The sequence below is a fragment of the Trichosurus vulpecula genome, chromosome 3 (assembly GCF_011100635.1).
Source record: "Trichosurus vulpecula isolate mTriVul1 chromosome 3, mTriVul1.pri, whole genome shotgun sequence".
Classification (NCBI taxonomy): domain Eukaryota; kingdom Metazoa; phylum Chordata; class Mammalia; order Diprotodontia; family Phalangeridae; genus Trichosurus; species Trichosurus vulpecula.
In genome coordinates this window covers 175,306,579-175,329,963 of record NC_050575.1, presented here as the reverse complement: position 1 = coordinate 175,329,963, position 23,385 = coordinate 175,306,579, and the positions used below count along the sequence as shown (strand labels likewise).

General features: G+C 47.8%; 1 protein-coding gene across 2 annotated transcripts; it reads left to right on the top strand.

Moving 5' to 3' along the window:
* The first annotated feature begins 614 nt into the window (after window positions 1–614).
* On the top strand, window positions 615–23,017 carry NPDC1 (neural proliferation, differentiation and control 1). 2 transcript variants are annotated; one of them, XM_036750887.1, is made up of 9 exons: window positions 615–831; window positions 13,884–14,027; window positions 18,630–18,728; window positions 18,899–19,030; window positions 19,357–19,423; window positions 19,753–19,843; window positions 20,458–20,537; window positions 21,209–21,317; window positions 21,904–23,017. In XM_036750887.1, exons 1-9 carry the CDS (start codon window positions 750–752, stop codon window positions 22,114–22,116), a joined length of 1,017 nt encoding a protein of 338 aa, XP_036606782.1. In that variant the 5' UTR covers window positions 615–749; the 3' UTR covers window positions 22,117–23,017. The 2 variants fall into 2 exon arrangements, with proteins under 2 accessions (XP_036606782.1, XP_036606781.1); XM_036750886.1 differs by having other exon boundaries at window positions 18,881–19,030.
* The last annotated feature ends 368 nt before the right edge of the window (window positions 23,018–23,385 follow it).

The window sequence follows — 23,385 nt, the reverse complement described above, 5'->3', positions numbered from 1 at the left end:
ACATCTTTGGAGCCCCCTAGCACAAGCTGCCTTGTACATGGCAGTCACTAGTCATCTAATAAATGTTGGATAGAACTGGGCTGGATGACAAACCCAACGGGACATCCTCGCCCCCTAGTGGTTGCAAAAAGAGCCCACTCCTTTGGCTGTCTCTGATAGCCTTGCTATGAGATGTCTTTGTGCAAGGTTACAGATATGTGTATGTGTGCAATGGAGTTGGGGTGCCCCCTTACTCAGGGGACTCAGTGAGGAGATGTGGTTAGGGGCAAGTACTGAGCAGAAATCACCTCTCCAGGACTCTGACCTCTGTGACCATGTCTTCTCGGAGATCCAGGGTTTGGGGAACAACGAAGACCCCAGGATTAGGGCAGCTGGTCTAGGGGCAGCAGGGGGTATAGGGGGCAGTCTTCCCTTTTCACTGAGGGGGCTTAGCCCCCATTTCTCCAAGTGACTATTCCACTGGAAGTAGAGATGGGAAGTGGGAGGGGGGAGGAGAGGCGCGGGCGGAGCTGCCAGCACGGAGGGGGGCGGGTCCAGGGGCGGACCCTAGGCCAAGGGCACCGCCCCCTCCAGCTGCTCCTGCGGTCACTAGCCCAGCTCACGCAGTTCGGGGCCCAGTACCCGCCGACTCCAGCAGCTGTTCTGTCTGCTGCGTTTTTTTGTGCCTCCATTTCCGTTCCCACGCGGTGCGGATGGTCGCAGCACCCCTCAGCCAGCCTGGTGCGATGCTGCCCCGCAGGTGGTGAAGAATGGCGTACCCGACCCTTTGGTTTCTGCTCTTCGGAATTATCCTCAGTGGGGCCCTACGCAGTGCTACTGCCATCCAGCCAGGTGAGAAGCCCTGCTCCTCAGTCCCCCTAACTCCCGTACTCTTTGCTCCTCCCAACTTTGGGCTCCAGTGTCTTTTATAATATACCACCACCACCACCACCCCCAGCCCTTAGTCCCCACAATCGGATAATAGCAGCCCCACGGTGGTAATACAGCATAAGATCTGGTAATGCACAAGATTTTACTAGCCTTGCCCCATGCCGCCATATCCCCCATCCCACTAACACCACTAGCCCCCCTCCATTTTGTACTACTACAAACTCTCCGGACCATGCTGTCCCCTTCTACTCCTTGGTAATATCTAGGTCTCTCTGTTGCCTAATACCGCGAGACCCTCCCTCATGCTATTACCACTTGCCCGCCATCTGGTCTGGGGGTGGCGGGGAGAGACCCTGAATCTCTCCTTGCTAATACCCCTCCCCCAACTATCTGGTAACATCTTGAGACCCTCCTTCCCGCTAAAACAGGTCCTTCCATATGCTAAAGCTTTGAGACCCTCCTTCCCACTAAAAACGCCATAACTCCTTCCCCCCATACACACACACAAACACTTCCATCTGCCGAAACTATGAGATTCTTATTCCCTGATTATCCCACTTCCCCCCGTCTGCTAACCCTCTTTTCCTGCTAATAGCACTGTAAGAGCCCTCTCCACTAAAATGGGTCTTTCCATCTGCTAATGCCACGAGGCCCCCTCCCGCTCTGTGTTAAAACGGGTCTTTCCATCTTTAACGCCAAAAGAGCCCCCCTTTTTTCCCTAACACAGAGACCCTCTTCCACTAACCAGCGCCTTTCGCCGAATAACGCGATGGAATCCTCCCAACTAAAACTAGTTCTTCCGACTACTATCTCCATGCGATCCCCCCTCTCGTTCCCCGTAAAACCCGCTAATACCGAGGGTTCCTCAATCTACTAACGCCAAGAGACCCCTCCCCCCCTTTTCCTGGAGACCTTTCAAGCCTGGCAATATCTAGGATCCTTCCATCCTTTCGCCACGAGATACCCTTCCTCGCTTTTTGAGTTACACGAGACCTGCCAATTCCGAGAATCCTTCCATCTACTAACACCTTTTGAGACCCCCTTTCGTAGACCACGAGAGCCCCCAGTTTCCTCTAACGCCATGCGCCAATAAAGTGTCCCTCCTCCTTCTAAGGCAGTGAACGCCATGAGACCCTCCTTCCCACGCCATTAGACCCCTCCCCTTCCCTCTAACGCCATAAGACCCCACATGTCCTTCCCTCTATTAAAGCCATGAAACCCCCCCCCCCTTAATCCCTCCTTCCCGCTAAAATGGGTCCTTTCATTTGCTAACACAAGGAGATGCTTTTTCCCTGTTAAATCCCTGTCCTCCTTCCATCTGCTAACCCCCTGAGACCCTTTTTCCGCTAATACGGAGGTAGCACGTAGTCGTCGTCGTAGCCGTCGCCGCGTCGTGAGACCTTCCGAACCATTAATGCCACTAGTCCCTCCATTTGCTACCCCTCCTACCGGCTAACGTGGGCACTTCTCCATCTGCTTCACGCCATGAGACTCTCCTTCCCACGAATATTGATCCCTCATCAGCGCCATGGGAGCCCTTTTTGTTAATCCCACATCCCTTTCCGTGTTTCGATGTAAGACCTGCCTCCTCACTTCGTACTGTTTGTCTTTAGATCTGCTAAGGTGATGAGACTCTCCAACTTTCTATTGCAGCCATTCATCCTGGCCTAAAATTACAATTTCTTCATTTAGTGATGCCAGGATACTCTCTGCCTCTAATTACAGGCACTCCTATCTTGTAATGGAGCTGAGACTATCTCAGTAAAATTGCTGAAGGGAGTATGCCCCTCCTTAATCCCGGGAAATCTTCCTACTAATGTGGACGCCCTTTTATAGGGTTGAGACCTTCTGTCCAGTAAGAGGGGAGGAGGAGTATGGGGTCTGGGCAACCGGGGGAGAAGGAGATCCCTCCACCCTGTGATACTGTGAGACCCTCCCAGACCTTCCCTCCTCCCTGCAGTACCGCGCCCCTCTGCCCCTGCAGTACCACACCCCTTAGTCCTATAATACCTCTATCCTCCATCCTTCCATCCTGCAGTACTCCGCCCCCTCCTTATAATACCGCCCCCTACATCCCTGCAGTACCCCGCCCCTCTGCCCCTTATAATACTGCACCCCAGTCTGCAATACCCCGCCTCTTAGTCCCCGCAGTACCACGCCCCTCCATCCCTGCAGTACTGACCTCCTCCCCTTTTGAACATTCCCCGCCTTCATGATCCTTTATAGGTTCTTCCTATACCCACCTCCTGTTTTCCACCAATACCTTCTCCCTTCATAGACTACCACCTAATCTATAATGCACCTCCTCCAGAAAGATAATGCCAACACCAGCCACGAGACCTCTCCCAACACAAACCACCTATATCAATATTGACACATCAATATCCCATGTTCCATGGATAACTTTTTCCGAAACCCTGCTCCACAAATCTTGTATTCTCTCAGCCTTCATTTTCTAAAAATACCCATTTCATTTTCTGGGTACATTCTATCAATACCAACCACTTATCTGTACCAACTTTCTCCATTCTCCAGATATATTCTCTAACTCCATTCTTCTACTAATCTTAGCCATTTTCCTTGTACTGATGTAAAACAAATTCTTCCATATTCCATGTAAGTTTCACCGTACTATGATCATCTTCAGAGGTGGTATTCCTGTGGTGCGGAGACTCAGGGCAGTGGACTATAAAAGTAACTCCCTTCAGAAGAAACAAAAGGTCAACAAATTCTAGGTTTGGGGAAAATGATGTATGATGGGTCACCTTCTAATCTCCATTGGCTGTTGCTACTCATGATGCAAAGCTGTCTTCAAAAATTCTAGCTCTAGATTCATGAATAATTCTTCTCTTAATTACCCTGAGGGGTAGTCTCATCTGGAGGAGGAGGAGCCCTGGGCACGGTATCTCAGCTGTATCTCAGTGTAACTCCCCTGTACTTGTAGTACATGACATGACACATGAAACATGTACTATAGTTATTTGTGTACAAATCTTACTTCCATCAGATATTAGATATTTACAAAATACCTATTTGACAAGCATTGTGCTAGTTAATTGAGATACAAAGACAATGAAGCTTTTTTCCCTCAAGGAGCTAGAGGAGACATGTACAAATGTTTTGTTCAGTTCTTTCAGTTATGTCCTACTCTTCATGACCCTGTTTGGGGTTTTTGGGAAAAGACACTGGAGTAGTTTGCCTTTTCCTTCTCTAGTTAGTTTTACAGATGAGGAAACTGAGAAAAATGGGGTTAAGTAACATACCTAGGGTCACACGACTTGGTTAAAAAAATTTCTAAGGTCACATTCAAACTCAGGTCTTCTTGACTCCAAATATAAGTATATTACCCTCCCCCCCCAAAAAAAAATCAAGGTAATTTTGATGGGGTGGGATAGCCACCAGGGGAAAAGGCAGAGATTAGGAGGAAGGACATTCCAGGAATGGGGGACAATCTGTACAATAGCACAGAGATGGTAAATAGAGTGCTATGTCTTACCGAGCCATCAAGAAAGCTAGTTTAGCAGGCCATTAAAAGGGACTAATATAATATATGATAAAGCCAGAAAGAAGTGCCTATGTTCACATCAAGTTTGGTGTTCCTTCCATTCCACTATAGTGCCCTTCTGTGCCTTGAGGATGGAGTATTCTCAATGGTAAGCACAGACTAAGGACTCAGTCAATGAGTGAATGAATGTATGTATGTATGTATGTATGTATGTATGTATGTAAAGACTTTGTGGGGCACAGAACACCTACCTGTATATCTTTATTATTGAGAATTCCTGGGAGCAAATTCAATCACATATTTTGGTCTCTCTTGGCCATCTCTAGCCACCTTTGCAGAGATCATCCCCCATTCTTGGACCCTTCTTCCTCATCTCTGCCTAGACCTACTGAGTTCCACCAAGAATCACATAGCCTGGGATAGGTGCATATTCCCTAGCTGTGGGGACAAGAGAGTTTGTTCCTGTTAATCATAGGCTCATAGAATTTAGAACTAGAAGGGCCTTTAGAGATCATCTGGTTTAACTCTTTTATAGATTGAGGAAAAAGGCCCAGAGAATGATCTGTCCAAGGTAATACACAGTGTCAGAGTCAGAATTCCAACCTAACACTTTTTATTCCAAATCTAGTTGTAATAACAATCCTATTATAATATAGATCATTTGAAGAACCTCAGCCCTGATACACAAATAAGTGGTGGAGTAGGTCTAGAGCATTGGGTTTGCAATCTGGAAAATCCTAGTTTGAATTCTGCTTGGACACTGTGTGACCCTGGGATCAGCCTGTTTACTTTTCAATATAAAGGGGATAATGACACCTATCTTCCAAGGATCAGATGAAATAATATGTGTAAAGGGCTTTATTAAACCTTAGAGTACTATATAAATATTAAGTATTATTTTGATGATGGGCAACTGTGGCCCTGGGCAGGGGAATAGCTCTTTAGCTCTTTACTTTCCTGGTGGCTCTTCTCTCTCTCTTTCTCTCTCTCTCTCTCTCTCTCTCTCTCTCTTGTTTACTATTGATTTAATAGCAGCTGTTCTGGCCAAAAGGAAGGGATGGAGTGGGGGAAGAACACATTAAAAAATTCTACTGTCCTGGTGCCTTTTCAAGAAGAACCTAGAACTTGTCACTTACATTTCTTCCCCAAGGACAGCCTGATTGGAGTGAGGTTGTCACCATTGACCTAACTCAGAGGGCTAGTAGGTAGAAGAGTCTTCTGGGTCTAAACCAGGAGGTGGAGAAAGGGAGAAACAGTTGTAGAAGCCAGATTCTGTTGACATGTCAATCCTTGGAACAAAACGCTTAGAGTGGAAGAGACCGTGCAGGCCAATCCTCTGACTTTAGAGATGACATTGTAGACTCAGAGAAGTGATTTGCCCCAGGTCATGTGAGTAATAATAGTATTTTAAAGTGGATTAAAAACCAAATCTTCCAAATCCCATGTCCTTTCTAATTACTACAGGTTTCTTCTTATGAGAAAGTTGCTCCTACCTAGTTGATACCAAATTTGGGGCTGATGTCAGAGATGTGGGATGGACATGAGTGACTATGGAATTATGGTACCTGGCTTCCAAGAGGAAATAAGATGTACCATGGAAGAGCCTTCCCCTGTTGGAGTGAAAGGGAAAGAGTATTGGGATCTTGAGAAGGAACTTGACACCTCAGAGGAAAAGGGATGTAGGGTCTAGAAAGCAGCAGGTTTCTTGTATGGCTGCAGTGGCAGTACCAGCTAATTGTTAGCATTTGCATTTTTTTTCCTAAATACTTTGGGGTGCTGGGCTAAGGATGATGAGTAGCCATGGGGCCCCATTTTGGCCAGATCCTGGGGAATTGGGTAGGTTGCCTGTCATTGTTGCTAGGGAAATAAGAGTATGTTCCATCAGGGCCTAGGATAAGAACTACATTCATTAAGACCCATCCTCTACTCCTCCCTCGAGTGTGCAAGGATGGGGACAGTGATCGAGTTTTTGGGAGGTTTTCACCTCTTCCATTTCCTTGTCTCTAGGACGGACTATGTTGACTCTAGAATATTTAGATGGAGAATTCCCCCTACCTTGTTGGTGTTACCTCTTTGCAATAAGAGAGATTTCTCAGTATATAGCCTGATCTTTCCTCTTGGGAGGGGGAAGTGTTAGAGAAGGAAGAGATATGGGACTCAGGAAATGAACACGTGTTCCCCTCTGTTGCTCAGATGACTCTCTAATTCCACCATTGCTACTCTATGACTATATGAGGTATTCCCAGTACCCTGCACTCTAGAGCAGCCTAGAGTGACATCTAGCTCTGCTTTCCTTACCCTCCTCCTTCTTACCTCGCTTCTGCTCTGGGCTCCTCCCGTTCTGTCAACAATGCTTGGCAGTCTGTAGCTGCTCCCGAAGCCTCTGCGGGAGAGATCCCCTGAGGGCCTCCTGAATTTGCAGTTGGTGCCAAGTTGTAGGTCTTCTAATAGTAGTAACGACAACAAATAGCTGTCATTTCTATAACACTCTTCAGCTTTGCAAAGGGCTTGCCTTAGAATAATTCTGTGAGGTAGAACTATATTGGTCCCATGTTGCAGATGAGAAAACCGAAGTTGTAGAAGGTCAAAAAATTTGCACAGCTTGTAAGAGTTTGAGATGCAACTAGAATCCATTTCTTCTGACTCTAAGCACACTGTTCTTTTTGCTACCGCAGAAGATAATGTGGGTTAGATTTAAGAGTGGTGGGAGTTTTCTGAATCTGTCTTTTTGTGTTAGCATCAGAGTTAGGAAGTACCTTGAAGATCTTCATTTTATAGATTGGGAAACTGTGGTCCCGAAGAAGGAAATGATTTACCCAAGGTCATGGGGAGATCTAGTGGTGGACGTTCAGTGGCCTGCCTGAACCTGAGGATTATTTTTTTTTTAAGAAAGCTTTAGAAATAAGCTTAAGTTAGCAAGTGTCTGCTCTGTCCTAGGTACATTGGTAAGTGCAGGACATACAAAGAAAAAGGCAAAGACCAGTCCTTACCCTCAAGGAGCTTCCAGTCTAATGGTAAGACAACCTGCAAAAAACTGTGTGCAAACAAGATATATACAAGCTAAATTGGAAAAAAAAAAATTGAAGAGAAAAGGCACTAGCGTGAAGGGGAAACTGTGAAGGCTTCTTGTAGAAGGTGGGATTTTAGCTGGGACTTGACGGAAATCAGGGAAGCTAGAAGGTGGAGGTGAACCATGAGAGAGTTAGTTCCAGGCATTCAATACTGTCTTATAATATTGCTGGCGTGTGGCAATCCACTTCCCATCTTTGGAACTTAAAATTAGCTGTCCCTCAATCCTAAAATGCACTCCCTCTTCATCTATTTGAATCTAGTTTCCATCAAGACTGATAAACCTCCACCTTCTACAGTTAAGCCTTTCCTAATACCCTTCAACTCCCTTCCTCCCTAAACTATAACTACCTTGTATTTATTTTGTACACAGGTCCTCTTGTCTTTCAAATGTATGTAAGCTCCTAGAGGCTGGGAGTGGTTCACTTTTCTCTGTTTCTCCTAGGCCTGGCACAATGTGGGGCTTAACAGACTTGTTGATGGATCTATTCTAGCTCCCTTATCTCAGGACAATTGAGTTGACTTGGTCTAGAGGCCCTCAGGGGATGGAAGGTGATCACTGTTTATTATAGGGCCAGATTCTTTGGCTAAAGAAGGAGCTAACAAATACCGTGGGTGGAATAAGCAGGACCAGAATTTGTGCCCATTGAGAGGTGTGGTATAAGGTTATATGGAGGAAGTGGATATTTTGAAAAGAGCACCAGATTTATAGCCAGAATGGATTCAAGTCCTGGCTCTAACACTTGTGGGATTACACAGGCCCTTTACTCAACGTCCCTTAAACCTCAGTTTCCTCATTTGCGAAATGAAGCTAATCCTGAAACTACCTACTTCACAGAGTTGTTGGGAAACTACTTTGTGAACCATATGCTGAGACATAAACTTATTGCCTTTTTCTACCCTCCCTGGTCTTAAGGTAGCAGAATGTCATCGGCTAAGGAAGGCTGCTTTTAGCTCAGATCTAGCTATAGGGGGCCCTCATAGCAACATTCATCATTGAATTTATGTCTAGGAAGGTCCATAGATCACTTAACCCTGTTTCTACAATGTGCCCAAGGTCACACATGTAGCAGATATTAGAGTCAGAATTCATGTCTTCTCAGCCTAGGTCCAGTGGTTTTCCTACTAGATGCTGTCTTTTCTTGTCTTATTCATGTTATCCTAGGGTTAACTGGGGTGTGTGTGTGTGTGTGTGTGTGTGTGTGTGTGTGTGTGTGTGTGTGAGTGACACAGTGATTCACATGTTATATTTTGTACCTTCCATAAAGGCTGCTACTGAGGTTTTATCCTTAACCTCTCTATGAAGGATGATGGGACACATTCACTTCCTATGTTTTTGTCCTTTAATTACTAAATTATCCAGAACATAGATTTTCTAGGTCCTTATTTTTCCTTCTCCTGATCTTATGGTTACAGTTAATTCTCCATTATCCCTGAGAATGGAAGGGGAGAATGGTACGAATAATACCAAGTAGCCAGTAATCCAGGGTTCTTCTATACCTGTTGGCTTTCTGTCTTCTCTCTCTAACTCTGGGACAAATAACCCAGATGTCAGGTGATCAGATGGTGACTCCAACTGAACCTACTGGTCTCTGGCTTAATTTTTAACCAGCCTGAGCTATGCTGGCCCTGGATGGGGAGAGGAAGGAAGAGGAGGGGAACTTGTACCGGGGGAAATAGCTACCTGGGGACACGGGTACTTGCTGACGCAGGGGTACCCAGCCCTACGAAGTTTGCTGACTTGACAGTTGTCAGTACTTTAGGGTAGAGGCTATTTCAGCCTGGATTAAGTCAAATGAGATAATATATGTAAAGTACATTTCAAAGTACCATAAAGTACTTAAAATACCACATTAATGAATCTTCTTTTCTCAGGCTCTCTTGTGGGTGTCTACCCTGGGTTGACTGATAGGAGTATGGGGGGTCAGCTCTCAGAAATGAGGTACTGTAGGAGCTTCCCTCTGGAGTCAAATCAAAAGGATTTATTAAGTGCCTACTGCGTGCCTGGTAATAAATAAAAGCAAAAATAATCTTCCTTCAAGGAGCTCTCAGTCTAATGGGGGAGATAATATGTAAACAACTATGTACAAATAAGCTATAAACAGGAACATTTGCGGATAAATCTCAGGGAAGACACTGACATTGAGAGGGACTGGGAAAGGTGTCTTGCAGAAGTTGGGATTTTAGTTAGGACTTGACAAAAAGCCAGGAGACGGACATGAAGGAAGAGCGTTCCAGGCATGGAGGAGAGCCAGTGAAAATGCATGGAGGTGGAATGTTTTGTTGAAGGAACAGCAAGGAAGCCGGTGTTTCTGGATCATAGAGTAGATGGGGAAATCGTTGTTTAGTCCTTTCAGTTGTGTCTGGCTCCTCGTGTTGTCTTTTTGTTTTTTGGCAAAGATGCTAGTTTGCCGTTTCCTTCTCCAGTTCTTTTTACAGATGAGAGAACTGAGGCACACAGTGTTAAGTGACTTGCCCAGGGTCACATGGCTATTAAGTATCTGATTTGAATTTAGGAAGATGAGTCTTCCTTTCTCAAGGCCCAACACTCTATCCAGTGTGCCACCTATCTGCCCTACATGGAAGAAAGTAAGGTATAAAAACCAAACAAAAGATTTACATTTGATCCTGGAGGTAATAGGGAGCCCTTGGAGTTTATCGAATTGGGGCAGGGTGGGCGATGTGGTCAGATCTATACTTTATAGGAAGATCAGTATGATAGTTGACTGGAAGATAGACTAGAATGGGGGAAAGATTTGCTATAAGAGAGACCAACCAGAGAGGTATTGCAGTAGAGAGACATAATGGTAGATTACATCTAATTTTACTGAAGAAGACAAATAGTGACCCAGCTAGAGGATCTGGATTGGCCTAAGGAAGGGTGGCAGTATGTGGGAACCCCTCTTTGCCATCAGCAAGTTGGATATCACTGGGTCTGAATGTGGGAGTGAGGCTCTTGGAGGTTTATAGCCTTTGGGCTACAGATTCTGTATCATGTTTTAGGACAGACAGATGAGACTCAAGGGTTACAAAGCATAACAAAGTGCTAGGCTGTGGGAGGCCCCAATACCTTCAGTCTCACCACAGCCTTACTGAGTAGGATTATGGGAAGGAATATAATCAGTAGAGAACCTCAATCAGAGAAAAAAGAAATGAGGCTTTGGGCAGCCATTTTTGTAAAGATGGCAGCTCTGGATTCTCTTTGTCAAATTCTCTCTTTGCTTGGCTTTTATAATGAAGAAAAATTAGGCTCGACAGATGAAAAATTTTCTAAAATTTTACTAAGCCTTGGAGGTCATGAGTAAGGACCTATAGGTCTTGGTCTTGAGGCAAAAGCCCATCACTTTTCTGGTATATCATAGGGGATGTTTTTGTTCAGGTATATGAGTTGGAGTAGGTGGACTTCTGAGATTCTATAATTCTGCCCTTCTATAATTCCCACTTTGTGGTTGTGATGTGTATGGGTGCTCTCCTGTCCTAGCTGCCTCAGACCCTTCTGGGAGGAGACATAGAGGCAGGTTTCACTGCCCCCAGTAACTGTGATTGGGAATAGAAATATAGAATTCAGGCCATTTACCTCCTAGCAGCTGTTTGGGGGCATGCTCACCATCTCCCACACCTTTATTCTCTTCAGAGCCAGAATACATCAGTCATCTTTCACCTAGGCCATATGTGCCTTGTGTCTCTTTAATACTGGTTGATAATCACTGTGGTTAATGCTTTTCTTCAGTGATTTGGATCTTCCCTGCTGACCTCAACAGCATTTGCTGGCCCAGGCTGGGCCTCTCTAAGGGGGAGGACCCTATGCCTGGGGGAGTTTGGGGGGCCTGGATTCCAGGCTTCAATAGCACCGGAGCCAGGGATTGGCTGTTTGTTTTGTGTTACTCCTGGCGGATGTCTTCCCTGTTTGTGTATTGGCAGTCCCAGGGGGAAGAGGAGGAGGAGGAGGAGCAGGTACTTGGTACAGTGAAAAGAGCCCTGGCTGGAATATCAGAAATCCTGGCCCTAACCAGATGAACGATCTTGGGAAAATCACTTCTGTTCTCTGGGCTTTATTCTATAAAATTACAGGGTTATTAGATCAGATATTTTCTCATATACTTTCTAGTTCTGATAGTCTGTTCCTTCTGCAAATGCCTGGACTCTTCTCCTACTCCATTTCTGTAAAACATGAGCCAGATATGTTATGGTTCTAAACATGGTGGCAGGGCAGAGTAGGGTGGGGGAGGGAGGCTTTCTGCAAAGCCTCTGAGACATAGTCCGTGCCTTGGGGAGGACCTTATTCAGAAAGGCTTCTTCCCGCTCCAAGCTGTGTGTCACTTTTGAAACTAATGGAACAGAGAACAATACAGAACACCGAGTGCTCTTTAGACAATGGGGGGCCAGAGGAAGAAGAGATAGTGTGTGGAGTAGTGAGGAGAGAGAGGCCTCTTGCTGGAGGTTAAGTTGAGCCTCTAAATATGGGTGGTATTTGGATAGGTGTCAAAGAAGGGGGACTGCATGGGCATTCCAAGTGGGAGGAATATTTTCAGTAAGGAGACGAATGAGTGTGCGGCGGGGTGAGACGAGTCTGATGAAGAAGAGACACCAGGCTGTGGCGGGCGGTCTGAGGACCCTTTTTGGGTAACAGTGGGCAATGGTTCCGAAGAGAGGAGGGACCAGATTTTAGAAGGCCTTTAATGTCACTCTGAGGAGTTTGGACTTTATTTCAGCAGATGGTGAGGAGTCATCGAAGGTGTTTGAGGAAGGAGGAGGTGGGAGGTGACTCATTTTCTTCTTCTAATAGCAGCCTCATGGGTTTCTTCCCGTTTGATAGATGAGGAAAGTGAAATCCGAATAGAAAAGTGAGTGGAAACTTTGGGTGAGTTCATATAGATCCAGGGTTGAAATCTAGGTCTCTTGATTCCCAGCCAGGACAGGCTAAGCTCTGGAAGGCAGCTTTTGTATGAGTAGAGAAAAATTGCCCCCAAAGAGATGGGAGCTCTTTATCTCCTGGGCCCTAGCCCTAGTTTCCTGGTAATGTCTGAATTATCTGAAGCTTTGGTTCAGGGATACTTACCAGCCTAGGAAACACAGGGAACATGATGCCCTGCATTTTCCATCTGGGTAAAATTGAGACCAGAGGAGACGGGCCTCTTAGAGCAGGACGTGGAGAATACTTGGGGGCGCTCCACCTCAGGGATTGTGGATGTCCAGAAAAGGAAGTATACACCCCAAATTGATGTGCGTCTTCTCTGGCTGAGCCTCAAAGCCTCGATGGTCAGCCAGAACGCAGGCTGTGCAGTGTGTTAAAGGTGGGGAAGCCAGTTCTGATAAATAAATGTGGTAGTACTGGGAGCAGGCTAGTCTTTGTTTGTCTTCCTCGTTCTTCCTCCCCTATTTGTTTATTAGTAACTCTGCTCAGGACAGGTTTTAGGAAGAAGTTCCAGGGTCCTTGCCTCTAGTGGTTGACAGCCAGTCAGAATGGGCTCTACAGCTTCCTTATCCTTGTATGGCTAATTGTCCAGACTCCCCCACTCCTCCATAGGTCCATTCCCTGGTTTGCTAAGGAGTAAGTTTTGGCTTGCCACCAGATGGCACTGCAGTATTTAATTTTGGGGTATCCACCCTAAGTGAACCGTTGGTTAAGAGTGTTCTCCCACTTAGTCCCTCTGTGACTCTTTCCCCACCCCCAGCCACCACTACCATCATATACAAACACCGCCTCCCTTTATGGGAAGGAAGGGCTGGGTCTTCTGAACAATGACCGGATGTAATTTTGAGCCAACTTTTTGCTCCAGCAGAGGGCCCTGTCTAGGAGATAGATTTGAAAGTGGCCAGCTAGGTAGTGAGCATCAGGCCTCCTGGGTTCCTACCTGATAGGCTAAAGATCCTCTGGGTTCATACCTTTGACCTCAAGACAGGCGGAACATCTTCTGCTCTCCGCTTCCTCTGGGGGCCCCTCCTTTGGGTTAATTCCATACCATTGATCAGGTATCCAGGTGGCATTTTCCTCTGGTCCTTTTAGGAAAGAGGGCCATGGCACGAATCCCCACTCCTTGGTGGTATTTTGGTCGCCAAATCGATAGTTTTTGATGGGGGGTGTAGGTGGCACTTTAGGAAAAGACTTCCCTTGTCTCTCAGTTTCTTATCCCATTTCCTTTTTTCCCTCTGGAACTTATAGGGCTAGGTACTTTGTCTGTGCTTAGGCGGGTCCTTGATACTGCTGGCAGAGTCTATGGGTTGGGGGGAAGGGAGAGTATTGGTCCCCAGAATGTCCCCTTTCTATGCTGCCTAACCTTGTTATCCTCTCTCCCCAGAAAGGGTTCTCTGCCTCAAGTGTGGCCACTAGAACCTATTGGACATGAAGCCTGGGCCCCGTAGCTCATGGCTTTGGCAGACCTGGCTCTGGGAGGTGTCCCAGTTATCTCCTCAATTATGATCTTTGTTTCTTCCCCAGATGCTGCCTGCCCCCGAAGCTTGGACTGTACCCTGAGAAGGAGGGCCTTGTGCCCACCAGGCTCTGGTGCCTGTGGGCCCTGCCTCCGGCCCTTCGTGGAGGATGACCTTGGCCGCTGTATTCCCAAAAAACAGCTACCAAGAGGTATATAGGATCTGGGGCGGGGGGCCGGGGAGAGGTGGGAAGTGTGGGGATGTGTGTGACTGGGTTCCGGGTCAAACCCAGCTTGGTGTGGCCCAAGTGGCAGGAATGGATGAGGGCTTGAGTTGAGATAAATTATCTACCTTTCCTCACTATGAGCCCCGGGGCTGCTCCTAGTTACGGATGCAGATACACAGATAAAGACCCAGAGACAACTCACACATGCACAGACAGACCTGTTTGGGGAACATGTTGTTCTGGGTTGATTCTCCCCCAACAGCTTACACATCCCTGGAGCTAGCACTGAGGATGCTGGGTGAGCACCATGTGGCTGCTTTGGGTGCCAGGAGAATGGGCTCTGCTGTTTATGTCCCCTTTCCCATCCTGTTCCCTTTGTTGTGTCACTGGCCCCAATTCCTGCTTAAGTGAAGTGACTTCTGTGTTTTGGGGTCTGGAGCGGTGATGTTGGCGTGTCTTGTGTTTTTGCTGTTTCATCAATACCCCCATTACAAAGTTGGAGAAGGAGGAGAAAGAAATAGTAGGGGTCGAGGCAGCTGAGGTGGTGGGGGCACAGGTGCATGGGTATGTGGGTGCATCTCCTCTCTGGTGTATATGGTGGCTATGACTCAGCTCCTTAGACTGCCTGTCCTCAGTCTTCCACCACTCCCTCCTTCCCCAGCTCTTCCAAGTCAGGGAGTAAAGAGTTTTTATTCCTGTTTTAAAGGTTGTTTAAAAACCTAGACTCTCACTCTACAAAGCCTTTTACCACTGGTGTCTGCCTGCCCTACCCCCTTTCCTTGTCATGATCTCTGAAATATCCAGAAGCTATTTGCTTGGGATAAGATGACGTGGAATTGTTTTTCCAGCCTCCCCTTCATTAGGAAGGAGAAGGAGGAAAGGGCAGCTCTCTAACCAGTGGGAGTGCCAAGTGTCCCAGGGTAAAAGAAATGTTTTCGTGTGTATGTATGTGTGTACACGTCTACTTAGATGTCTGTGCACAGGTGGTCTTGGGAATCTAGGGAGCAATGGAGAGCTGGGCTTGGGGAAGAGATGGTGGTAGGGAATGGGGTGGTGGGGGGAGAAGGGAGGCCTGTTTGTCTTTAGTGCATCCTGGGGGTTGAGGGCTTGGTACATAGCCTCTGCTTGGGAGTCTGATCTTTTGCAGCTTGGGGCAGTGACAGGTGGTACTGGGTGTGGGGAGAAGTTGGGGGGGTGGTTGATATAGAGTGGAAACTTTTGACTCTGTCTCCATAGCAATGCCCTCTGAGCTAATCGCTGTGTCAGGGCTGGAGGGTATGGTGGGGTAAAGGAAAGATACAGTAGGTAGCTGGGAGTCTGCTCTCCTGAATTCTATTTCCCAGGTTTCTTTGTTTTGTTTTTATGTTTGCTTCTTTCTCCTCTGTGCCTAGTTTCTCTATCTGGGAATAAGGAAGAATGACTTGAGAAGATTCTCCTGGGGAGCTGGTAGTTTCATTTTTTGGTGGTAGTGCTTCCCAAGCTGTGTTCAGTGTGAAGGGGATTCCATGAGAAAATGTTGCTATTGATTGTAATTTTCCCTATAAAGTTATACATGAGATTTTGTAGGTATACAAGAACACCAGTGGCAATTTTTTAGAATGAAAATAAGCTGTTTCTTCTATTTTTGCTTTAAAAATTTCCATAACTGTCCTCCCTTCTCTTTATTCTGGGGACATTTCTAGATCTCTAGGAGTGATCAGTGATTCTGGGTTCTGTCAGCATATTTAAAGCTCAAGTGTATTTGGTGGCCAAATCAGATTGCAAAACACTCCTTTATAGATAATAAAGAGAGGAGAGGGCCTGGGGCAGTGGGGAGAAGGTCAATAATTTATGATCTGAAGCTTAATCTCTAAGCTTCTGCCTCAGTCACACAGTTACTCTCTACCCCCCACCTCCAATTAGTGGGTTTTTCCTAGGAGCAGTTCTTTGAGATGCTATTGCTCCGGCAGGTCACCATGGAAACTCCAGAGCTGACTTCTAGAGCACAGGGGGAAAAGACTTGCCCTGGTACTCCCCTTCCCTAGAGGTCTGGGGCATTTTCTCTACTCTAAGCTAAGCCCAGACCCCAAAAGAAACACATCTCCTTATCCCTTGTGTTACAGGATAGCCTTACTGGTCATCTCGGTGCAGGGTTCACGAAGAGGCTGCCCCAGACCTTTGGTGCACCCTGGGATGTGGGCATTGAGTAGAAATGGAATGGAGGAATTGATCACCACTCCCCTCCTGATGACTGTTGTCTTCAGAGTTAAAGAAAGGACTCAGGGGGCAGCTAGGTGGCGCAGTGAGTAGAGCACCGGCCCTGGAGTCAGGAGGACCTGAGTTCAAATCTGGCCTCAGACAATTGACACACTTACTAGCTTGAGTGACCTTGGGCAAGTCACTTAACCCCAATTGCCCTGCCTACCCCTCTCCAAAAAAAAAAAGGACTCAGGGTTCCTGTTACACACACACACACACATACACACACACACCCCACACCCCTTATTGGAGCCTAAACCTGGCTCCAAAAGACGTCCCTAGTGCCCAGAAAAGTGGTTTGGCCTGTTAGGGTAGTCCTCTGCCTGCACGCATGTCTCCACATAAAATAGACCCTTCTTAGCTATGGGTTTTTGACTCCCAGTCCTCAGCGGCCTGAGAAGCATGTGGCTGGCAGCAAGGACCTGAGGTCTTCTACTACTCTATCTCACAGAACTCTTAAGAAAAGTATTTTGTAAACTTTACAACAATATGGGAGAGTAGTAGCAGTGGTAGTAGTAGATAGTAGCTGTTTGTGCACTGGGAATGGAGTTGTGAACAGGGTTTGAATTCCCACCTAGCCAGTAGTCATTAGGTAAATAACTTCACCTTCAATTTCCTTATCTGTAAAAAGGGGGCAATGAATGTATTTCTCAAGCCTTAAAAGTGCTCTCTAAATGCAAATGTTCTTGTGGCTCAGCCTCCCAGTGTTCTTAGGGAAGGGAGCAATCCTTTGTTAGGTGCCAACTATATGCTAAGTGCTTTACCAATATAATCTCTCATTCTATCCTCACCACAACTCGGGAGGTAGGTGCTATTATTATCTGCCTTTTAGAGTTGAAGAAACTGAGGTTAAGTGACTTACCCAGAGTCACACAGTTAGAAAGGTCTGAGGCTGGATTTGAACTCGGGTCTTCTTGACTCCAGGCTCAGCACTATCTATCTCTCTTCAGGACTCAGGGTTCAGCTCTGTCCATCCCACTGCAGGCTCCCCGCTACACCTCTGTAGTGTAGTGGAAGCACAGCCTCTTCTCCTTTCACTTTAGCAATAATCCTGGTGGTTAGAAATCCAGGACCTCGTCCCCTGGGTCCACATGTATGTTCATGCTTCAAGCCTCCTGCGCATCCTCAAGGTCTGAGATAGCAGGAGCTGTATCTAGTTAGTTTTATTAGTGAAGTCACTGTTTGGTAATTCAAAGGGGGAGAGGGGTGGCACCAAACTCCTTATCAGGGAGCAAGGCTGGGAAACCAAGGGGTGGGGAGGTGTCACTTCCTAGCTCCAACCCTTGGCTTGGGGGACAGCTTGATTTCCTTCTTTCCTTTTAATGGGGAGGGGTGATATCCAGGGTCCTGTCCTGAAAGACTTCTGAGAGCTCAGCTATGGTCACATTATGCAAATTGCGGTATAAGAACCCTTGGGAACTGAGTGAACAGCAGGGGGTGGTGTTGGCTCAGTAGATCTGTCTGATTAGTTGGAATTCATCGGTTTTTGTCCCTGAACCTCTTTGTGCTCTGGGGCCTTAGCTTGCCTCAGTTTTCTGCCCTCAATAGGGACAAATGAGCGAGGAAGAAAAAGATGGAAGGATGAGTGTGGCCTCTCTGTCCCCTACCCATCCATACCATCTTCCCATCCTTTCTGGAAACCCCCGATGTTTGTGGACATATACCTCTAAATAAAGTAGTAGGGTCGAGGGGTGGAGGAAGGGATTATTCTTCCTATGGCCTCCTGATTTTTCCACCCCACCTCCATGGCCCAAGCTTGGGAACTCTGTCATTCCCCTATAAAATTCCTTTCCGTCTTCATCCAGAATTAACCAGATCCCTTTCCCTCCATGGCTCCCCCAGCAATAAAGGGTGTTCTTGGAGGTGGAGAGTGACAGCTGGGCTTCTGTAGTGGCCTTTAAGATATAGGTGATATAGGTGTCACTGGAGGACACCTCCAGAGAACTGGCTGGTCGTTTTACTGCTTAGCTCCCTCCCTTCTCTCACCTAACCACCAAATCACCCTCGGAGGCCCCCCAAAGGGCATCATTGTGGACTCACTGTCTCCCCATACACACACAAATAACCAGAGTCTGAGTGCTGGCTGGCTTTGGCTTAAGGCACATTTTTGTAGCAACAGCTATTGATTGAGTAAGATGGAGACTTTAAAGCTCTATATAAATGTTAACTATCATTATTACTATGTAAATATACTGTAAACTCCCTAAATCCAAGTTTGGGGTTGTTCTGTCTGAGGGATGGGGGAATGCTGAGAACCTCCCCCCAACCCCCAACCAGGAGCTGCCCCCCCCTCAAACCTAGTGTCCAGGGGGCTCTGGCAGGGTCTGACTGCCCCTCAACCCCGCTCAGGTAAGATGCAGCCCTGGCCCAACCTGGAAGAAGAAATCGACTTACTGGCTAACATGCTGACCCGTCAAGACAGTGTCCCCCAGCGCTCCCGCTGGCCTGGTGAGCTCCCCCAGACATATCCCTCCAATGACACCTGATACCCCAGTCCCATTGATTACCATGAGGCCCTTTCCCAGTTCCCGTTTCCTAATCCAAGGCCCCTTTGCCCCTGGTGACCCCCTGGCCAGACCTCTCCTCTTCCTCTTTAGCAGCCACCCTGGTGTCCCCAGGACAGGAGCCCGATACCCCATCCCCTCAGGGCGCACAAGTTCCCACCATCGGAGCCTCCCATTCATCTTCGAGGCCTGTGGAGATGTCACCTGTGGACCCCGCACGCCCATCCAATGACGTCCTTGTTCTCAGTAGGTAGTGGTGGGGTCCTAAGGGTGGTGGGAGGCACCCAGGTTGGGGAGAAGGGAGAATTCAGCCCCTTCTTGATGGGAAGCAGTGTGGCATACTGCAAAGAGTGAAGTCAGGAGAAACTTGGGTTCAGATCCCTACTCCTTCACTCACTAGCTGTTTGACTTTGGACAAGGCCTTTAAGCTCTCTGAGCTTCAGTTTCGTCATGTGCGATGCTTACACTCCTATCTAATTGGACTCTGAGGAGGAAAGCACTTTATAAACTTCACAGCAACATCAGTGTAGGTGGTTGTTGCTATCATTATGGGCCCCTGTCCTTGTCTGCAGTGATGATCGTGGTCTGTGCAGTGGCTGGGCTCTCGGCGCTGGTCGTGGCTGTTGTCTGCTGGTGCAGGTGAGACCCTGGTGAGACCCCCCACTTCCTATGGGCATGCACCGTGGAGCTCTGTCAGTGAAAACGAGGCTGTCTTGAGAGTATGTGATGGCCTTTGTGTCTATACACAGGTGTACACGCAATGGGTGCTGGAGCTTTGGGGGGTGGGGATGGGTAGTGTGGTCTGAACCTTGCAGGCTTTGGGGAGGGATAGTGGATAACTTAGATGTTACACCCTTATCACTACTCCAACCAAGTCTCTCAACCAGGCTTCAGACTGATTGAGACATTTCGGAGGGGGGCACCAAGGGGGGCTGGACCTGGGATCAGTGAGGCTATTTTCCTTTCAGGTTACAAAAGGAAATCCGGTTGGCTCAGAAAACAGACTACTCATCCAAGTCCCAGAAAGTGTTGGGTTCCCCGGCCTTCAGCAGAAGCATGGTATGGGGGAAGGAGAGGCTTGGGAATGGGAGGAAGCTATGGGCAATTGAGTTCCAGGTTGGAGATGGAGGAATTTTAAGATTTAAGGCATCAGGCTTTGGCCACTGCCTTCATAGACCACATTGACCTGGGACTCAGTTACCTTTAGGCCAGGGACTCAAACTTTTGTGTCATGGATTCCTTTGACAGAATGGTGAAAAGTAAGGACCCCTTCTTAGAATAAGGTATATCTTGTTTAAATTCACAATTGAACAAAATGATAAGTTTCAGTTAGAGGTTAATTAAAGATGTCATTTTTTCCACCAAGTTCACACATAGACTCCATGAAATCTTTCTAGGCCCCAGGTTAAGAACCTTGCCCTATGAAGAAACTGACATGCCTTATGGATTTAGAGTTTCTAGAGGACCTTACAGTTAGCACAATCCTTGCTCATTTGACAGCTAAGGTAACTGAGGCCCAGAGAGTTTTAAAGTCATACACCTAGTTAGGTGGTCATCAAATCCAGGTCCCCTAGTGTAGCTTTTACAGGGAGGGTTCTTTTGGGGGGGGGGGGGCAGTGCGGGGATGGAATACTCTGGGCTCCTTCATTGCTCTTATGGCCCTCTGCCCACAGCCTGGGGACAAAAAGCTGGCCCAGAGTGCCCAGATGTATCACTACCAGCACCAGAAGCAGCAGATGCTGTCACTAGAGAAGTGAGTAGTGGATTTACCATGTGCCATGCAGTAAGTAAGTCCAGATACAGGGTGGGGATGGGGGTGAGGGTGAGGAGACAGGACACTGGCACCTCACCAAATAAACTTTCTGTGGGAGAGAGTCTCAGCCCCCAGACCTCCTCAAGGAGAGGAGTGGAGCCTGATCCCCAATCTGGGTGAAAAACCCAAGAAATCTGTCTCTCTCCTGCCAGATCAGTGATCTGATGTGTCTTCTAGCCCTAGTCAGTAAATCAATAAGGGTTTATCATGTATTGTGTGCCAAAGGAGAAAAGACAGAAGAAATAACCCAGACAACTACAAGCTTGCTCATATTCCCTCCTTTCATCCAGTCCTCAGACTATTTATTTTAGAATCACTGAGGCTAGTCTTCCAGCTGAGGCAAAGTATGTGTCCTCTCTCCCCTAAGGAGGCACGAGGAAGGGACAAAATAATCGAAAATGAGATTCTGAGGCTGGGGGGATGATGACCTTGACAGCCGGAGAGGTCAGGAGCCTGAACTGGCTTGGGGAGAAGATAGGCTCAGCTTTCAGTGGGTTGAGGTGGAAAACTAATGAAATGATGAGGTTCTCCCACACACACACACACACCCCAGTCCCTTGAGTGTCTTAATCTGTGGCTCTCCCAATCCTTGCCTTCTATCCCCTTCTTAGGCATAAAGAACAGCCTAAAATTATGGACTCTGGGTCTTCGGAGGAAGAGAATGAGGATGGAGACTTCACTGTCTATGAGTGCCCTGGCCTGGCGCCTATGAATGCCTTGGTAGGGTACCCTTTCTTGGGAGTTGGGGGTGGATGGGAGGCAGGGGCACAAAGCAGCTAGCTCCTGGAGAGCAGTTTGTGAGGGGGCAGAGCCCCCTTTCCTATAGTGCCATCATCCTTGGGAGAGCTACAGGTCTGTTCTTCCCTTCCCCCAATCCCTAGCCCTGAGGGAGGGAGAAGGGTCTTTTCTTATGGAAGTGGTCTTTACAGGCCCATTAAAAGGCCATTTATCACTTGTCTACCCCACCCCCACCCCCACCCCCCCATTGTAGCCCCTGGCTTGCTCTTGTCCTCACAACCATTTCCTCCCCCAGCAGGGTGCGATGAAGTTTTATCTCAACCCCTGAAGCCTCTGCTTCCTGTGGGACCCCCTTCCCATATAACATTTTGGGGGTGCTCCTCTAGGGATTGGGGGGAATCTTATTTTTTTTCTCGCATAGGTCCTGAATCCCTTGTAAATTTCATCTTCCCTCATGGTCAGTGAAATATCAGTGTTCTAAGACTAGATAATAACTCAGCTCCTTCTCTAGTTGGGAGGGGATTTGAGAAGTCTGGGTCCTGACTCCCCAATTTTTCCCTCCCCCCAGACTGGAGAGATGGAAGTGAAGAACCCAATGTTTGACGACTCTGCTCTGGTGGGCCCTACACCCCGTCCTGCCTCTAGTCCTCGAGCCACTGCTGGCTCTCGATCTGGATCTGGTCCCCGTGTCAGTTCGGGCTCCCGTGCTAGTGGGTCCCGGACTGGTCCTCGCCCCAGCCCCCGGCCCCCCCGGCTGGTGGCCCCCAAATCTCACCAATGACCAGCCTACTGCCTTCTCCTGGCCAGTGACTCCAGCCTGGGAAGGGGAGCTCTCAAGGGGCTGGGGATGGCCAGGGGTGGGGGGTGCTAATATTAGGATGTTTCCCCCTATTAAGGAAAAAAAAAAGCTCTGAAATCCCAAGTTTTGCTGTTTGCAGTGAGTGCTGGCTCCCCTCCTGTTTGGTCTCCCTGTCCCCTTCCAATGTTGGGAAAAAGATGAGAAGGGGGTCAAGAAAGCCATGAGCTCCCCTTCCCATCTTCCCAGAAGGAAGGGGGTCTGTCTGTCCCTTCCCCAATCCCTTTCCCTCCCTCAACCTTTTGGGGCTGGGATTCCTCTAAAATGGGATGGGGAAAGCCGCTTTGTAATATCCCCCTCACCCAGCCTAGGGCTCCCTATAGTCAGGGCCCTGGCAGTGCTGGCAACACAGACTGGTGACAGATCTCAGTCTCCAGGTGCCTCCCCCCAGAGTCCCTAGGACAGGGGATGAGGCCATTTACCACTCCCCCCTCCCAGTGGCAGGGCCCCAAATATTTTCTTGGCCCTGCAAACCTGGTGTTTGGGCCCTAGTCATTCTGCCCTCTGTTTTCTTCCCTCAATCCCCACCAAAGTGATTCTAGCTCAGGATCCCAAACTGAATGAGGTGGGCATTGGTGCCAGGGCCTGGGGCAGGCACCTGGGAGGTTCTCAGTCCTCCAGGCCTGTCTTCTCTCCTCTGTGCCTGCGTCTTTCCCTCTCCCTGTGCCTGTGTCCCCTCCCTGTCTGTGCCTGCCTCCTGTCCTGTCCATTCTTGTACCTGGTTCTCACTGTGGGACCTCCTTTTCCCCTCCTTTGCTTGTGGCCAGGATTGTATCCACATTCATTTTGAAACATTCAATTTTATTAAAAACAATATTTCAAACCAGCTGGGGGGGCTTCTTTGGTTGTCTGTCGGGTACTCTAGGGGTTCTAGATTGTCTTGTGTCTGAGGGGGATGGATTTAGAGTCTGGTCTATGGAATAGAAAGAAGTCTGAGCTGTGGGAGACACAAGTCTGGAGGGGTTGAGTCTGTGAATCTCTGGGCCCTTGTCTCTAATTGCAGTATTTCTTGTCAGGTCTGTGGTCTCAGTTTGTTGCCTTTGGTCTATAGTGTTGTATCTTATGGTCTGTTTTGGGGTCTTTGGGAACATGGTTTTGTAGGGTGTTGGGAGTCTATGATTGGGGGGAGGAGTGTGCTTCTTTGTGATCTTTTGTGTCTTGTCTAAGGTTTGAGGAGTTTCTCTAAGCTCCTGG

Coding starts and splice junctions, on each gene's coding strand:
- NPDC1 (XM_036750886.1), top strand. CDS start 750: ATGGCGTACCCGACCCTTTGGTTTCTGCTCTTCGGAATTATCCTCAGT. Junction 832..13,883: donor TGCTACTGCCATCCAGCCAG/GTGAGAAGCCCT, acceptor TTTCTTCCCCAG/ATGCTGCCTGCCCCCGAAGC. Junction 20,538..21,208: donor CAGATGCTGTCACTAGAGAA/GTGAGTAGTGGA, acceptor TCCCCTTCTTAG/GCATAAAGAACAGCCTAAAA.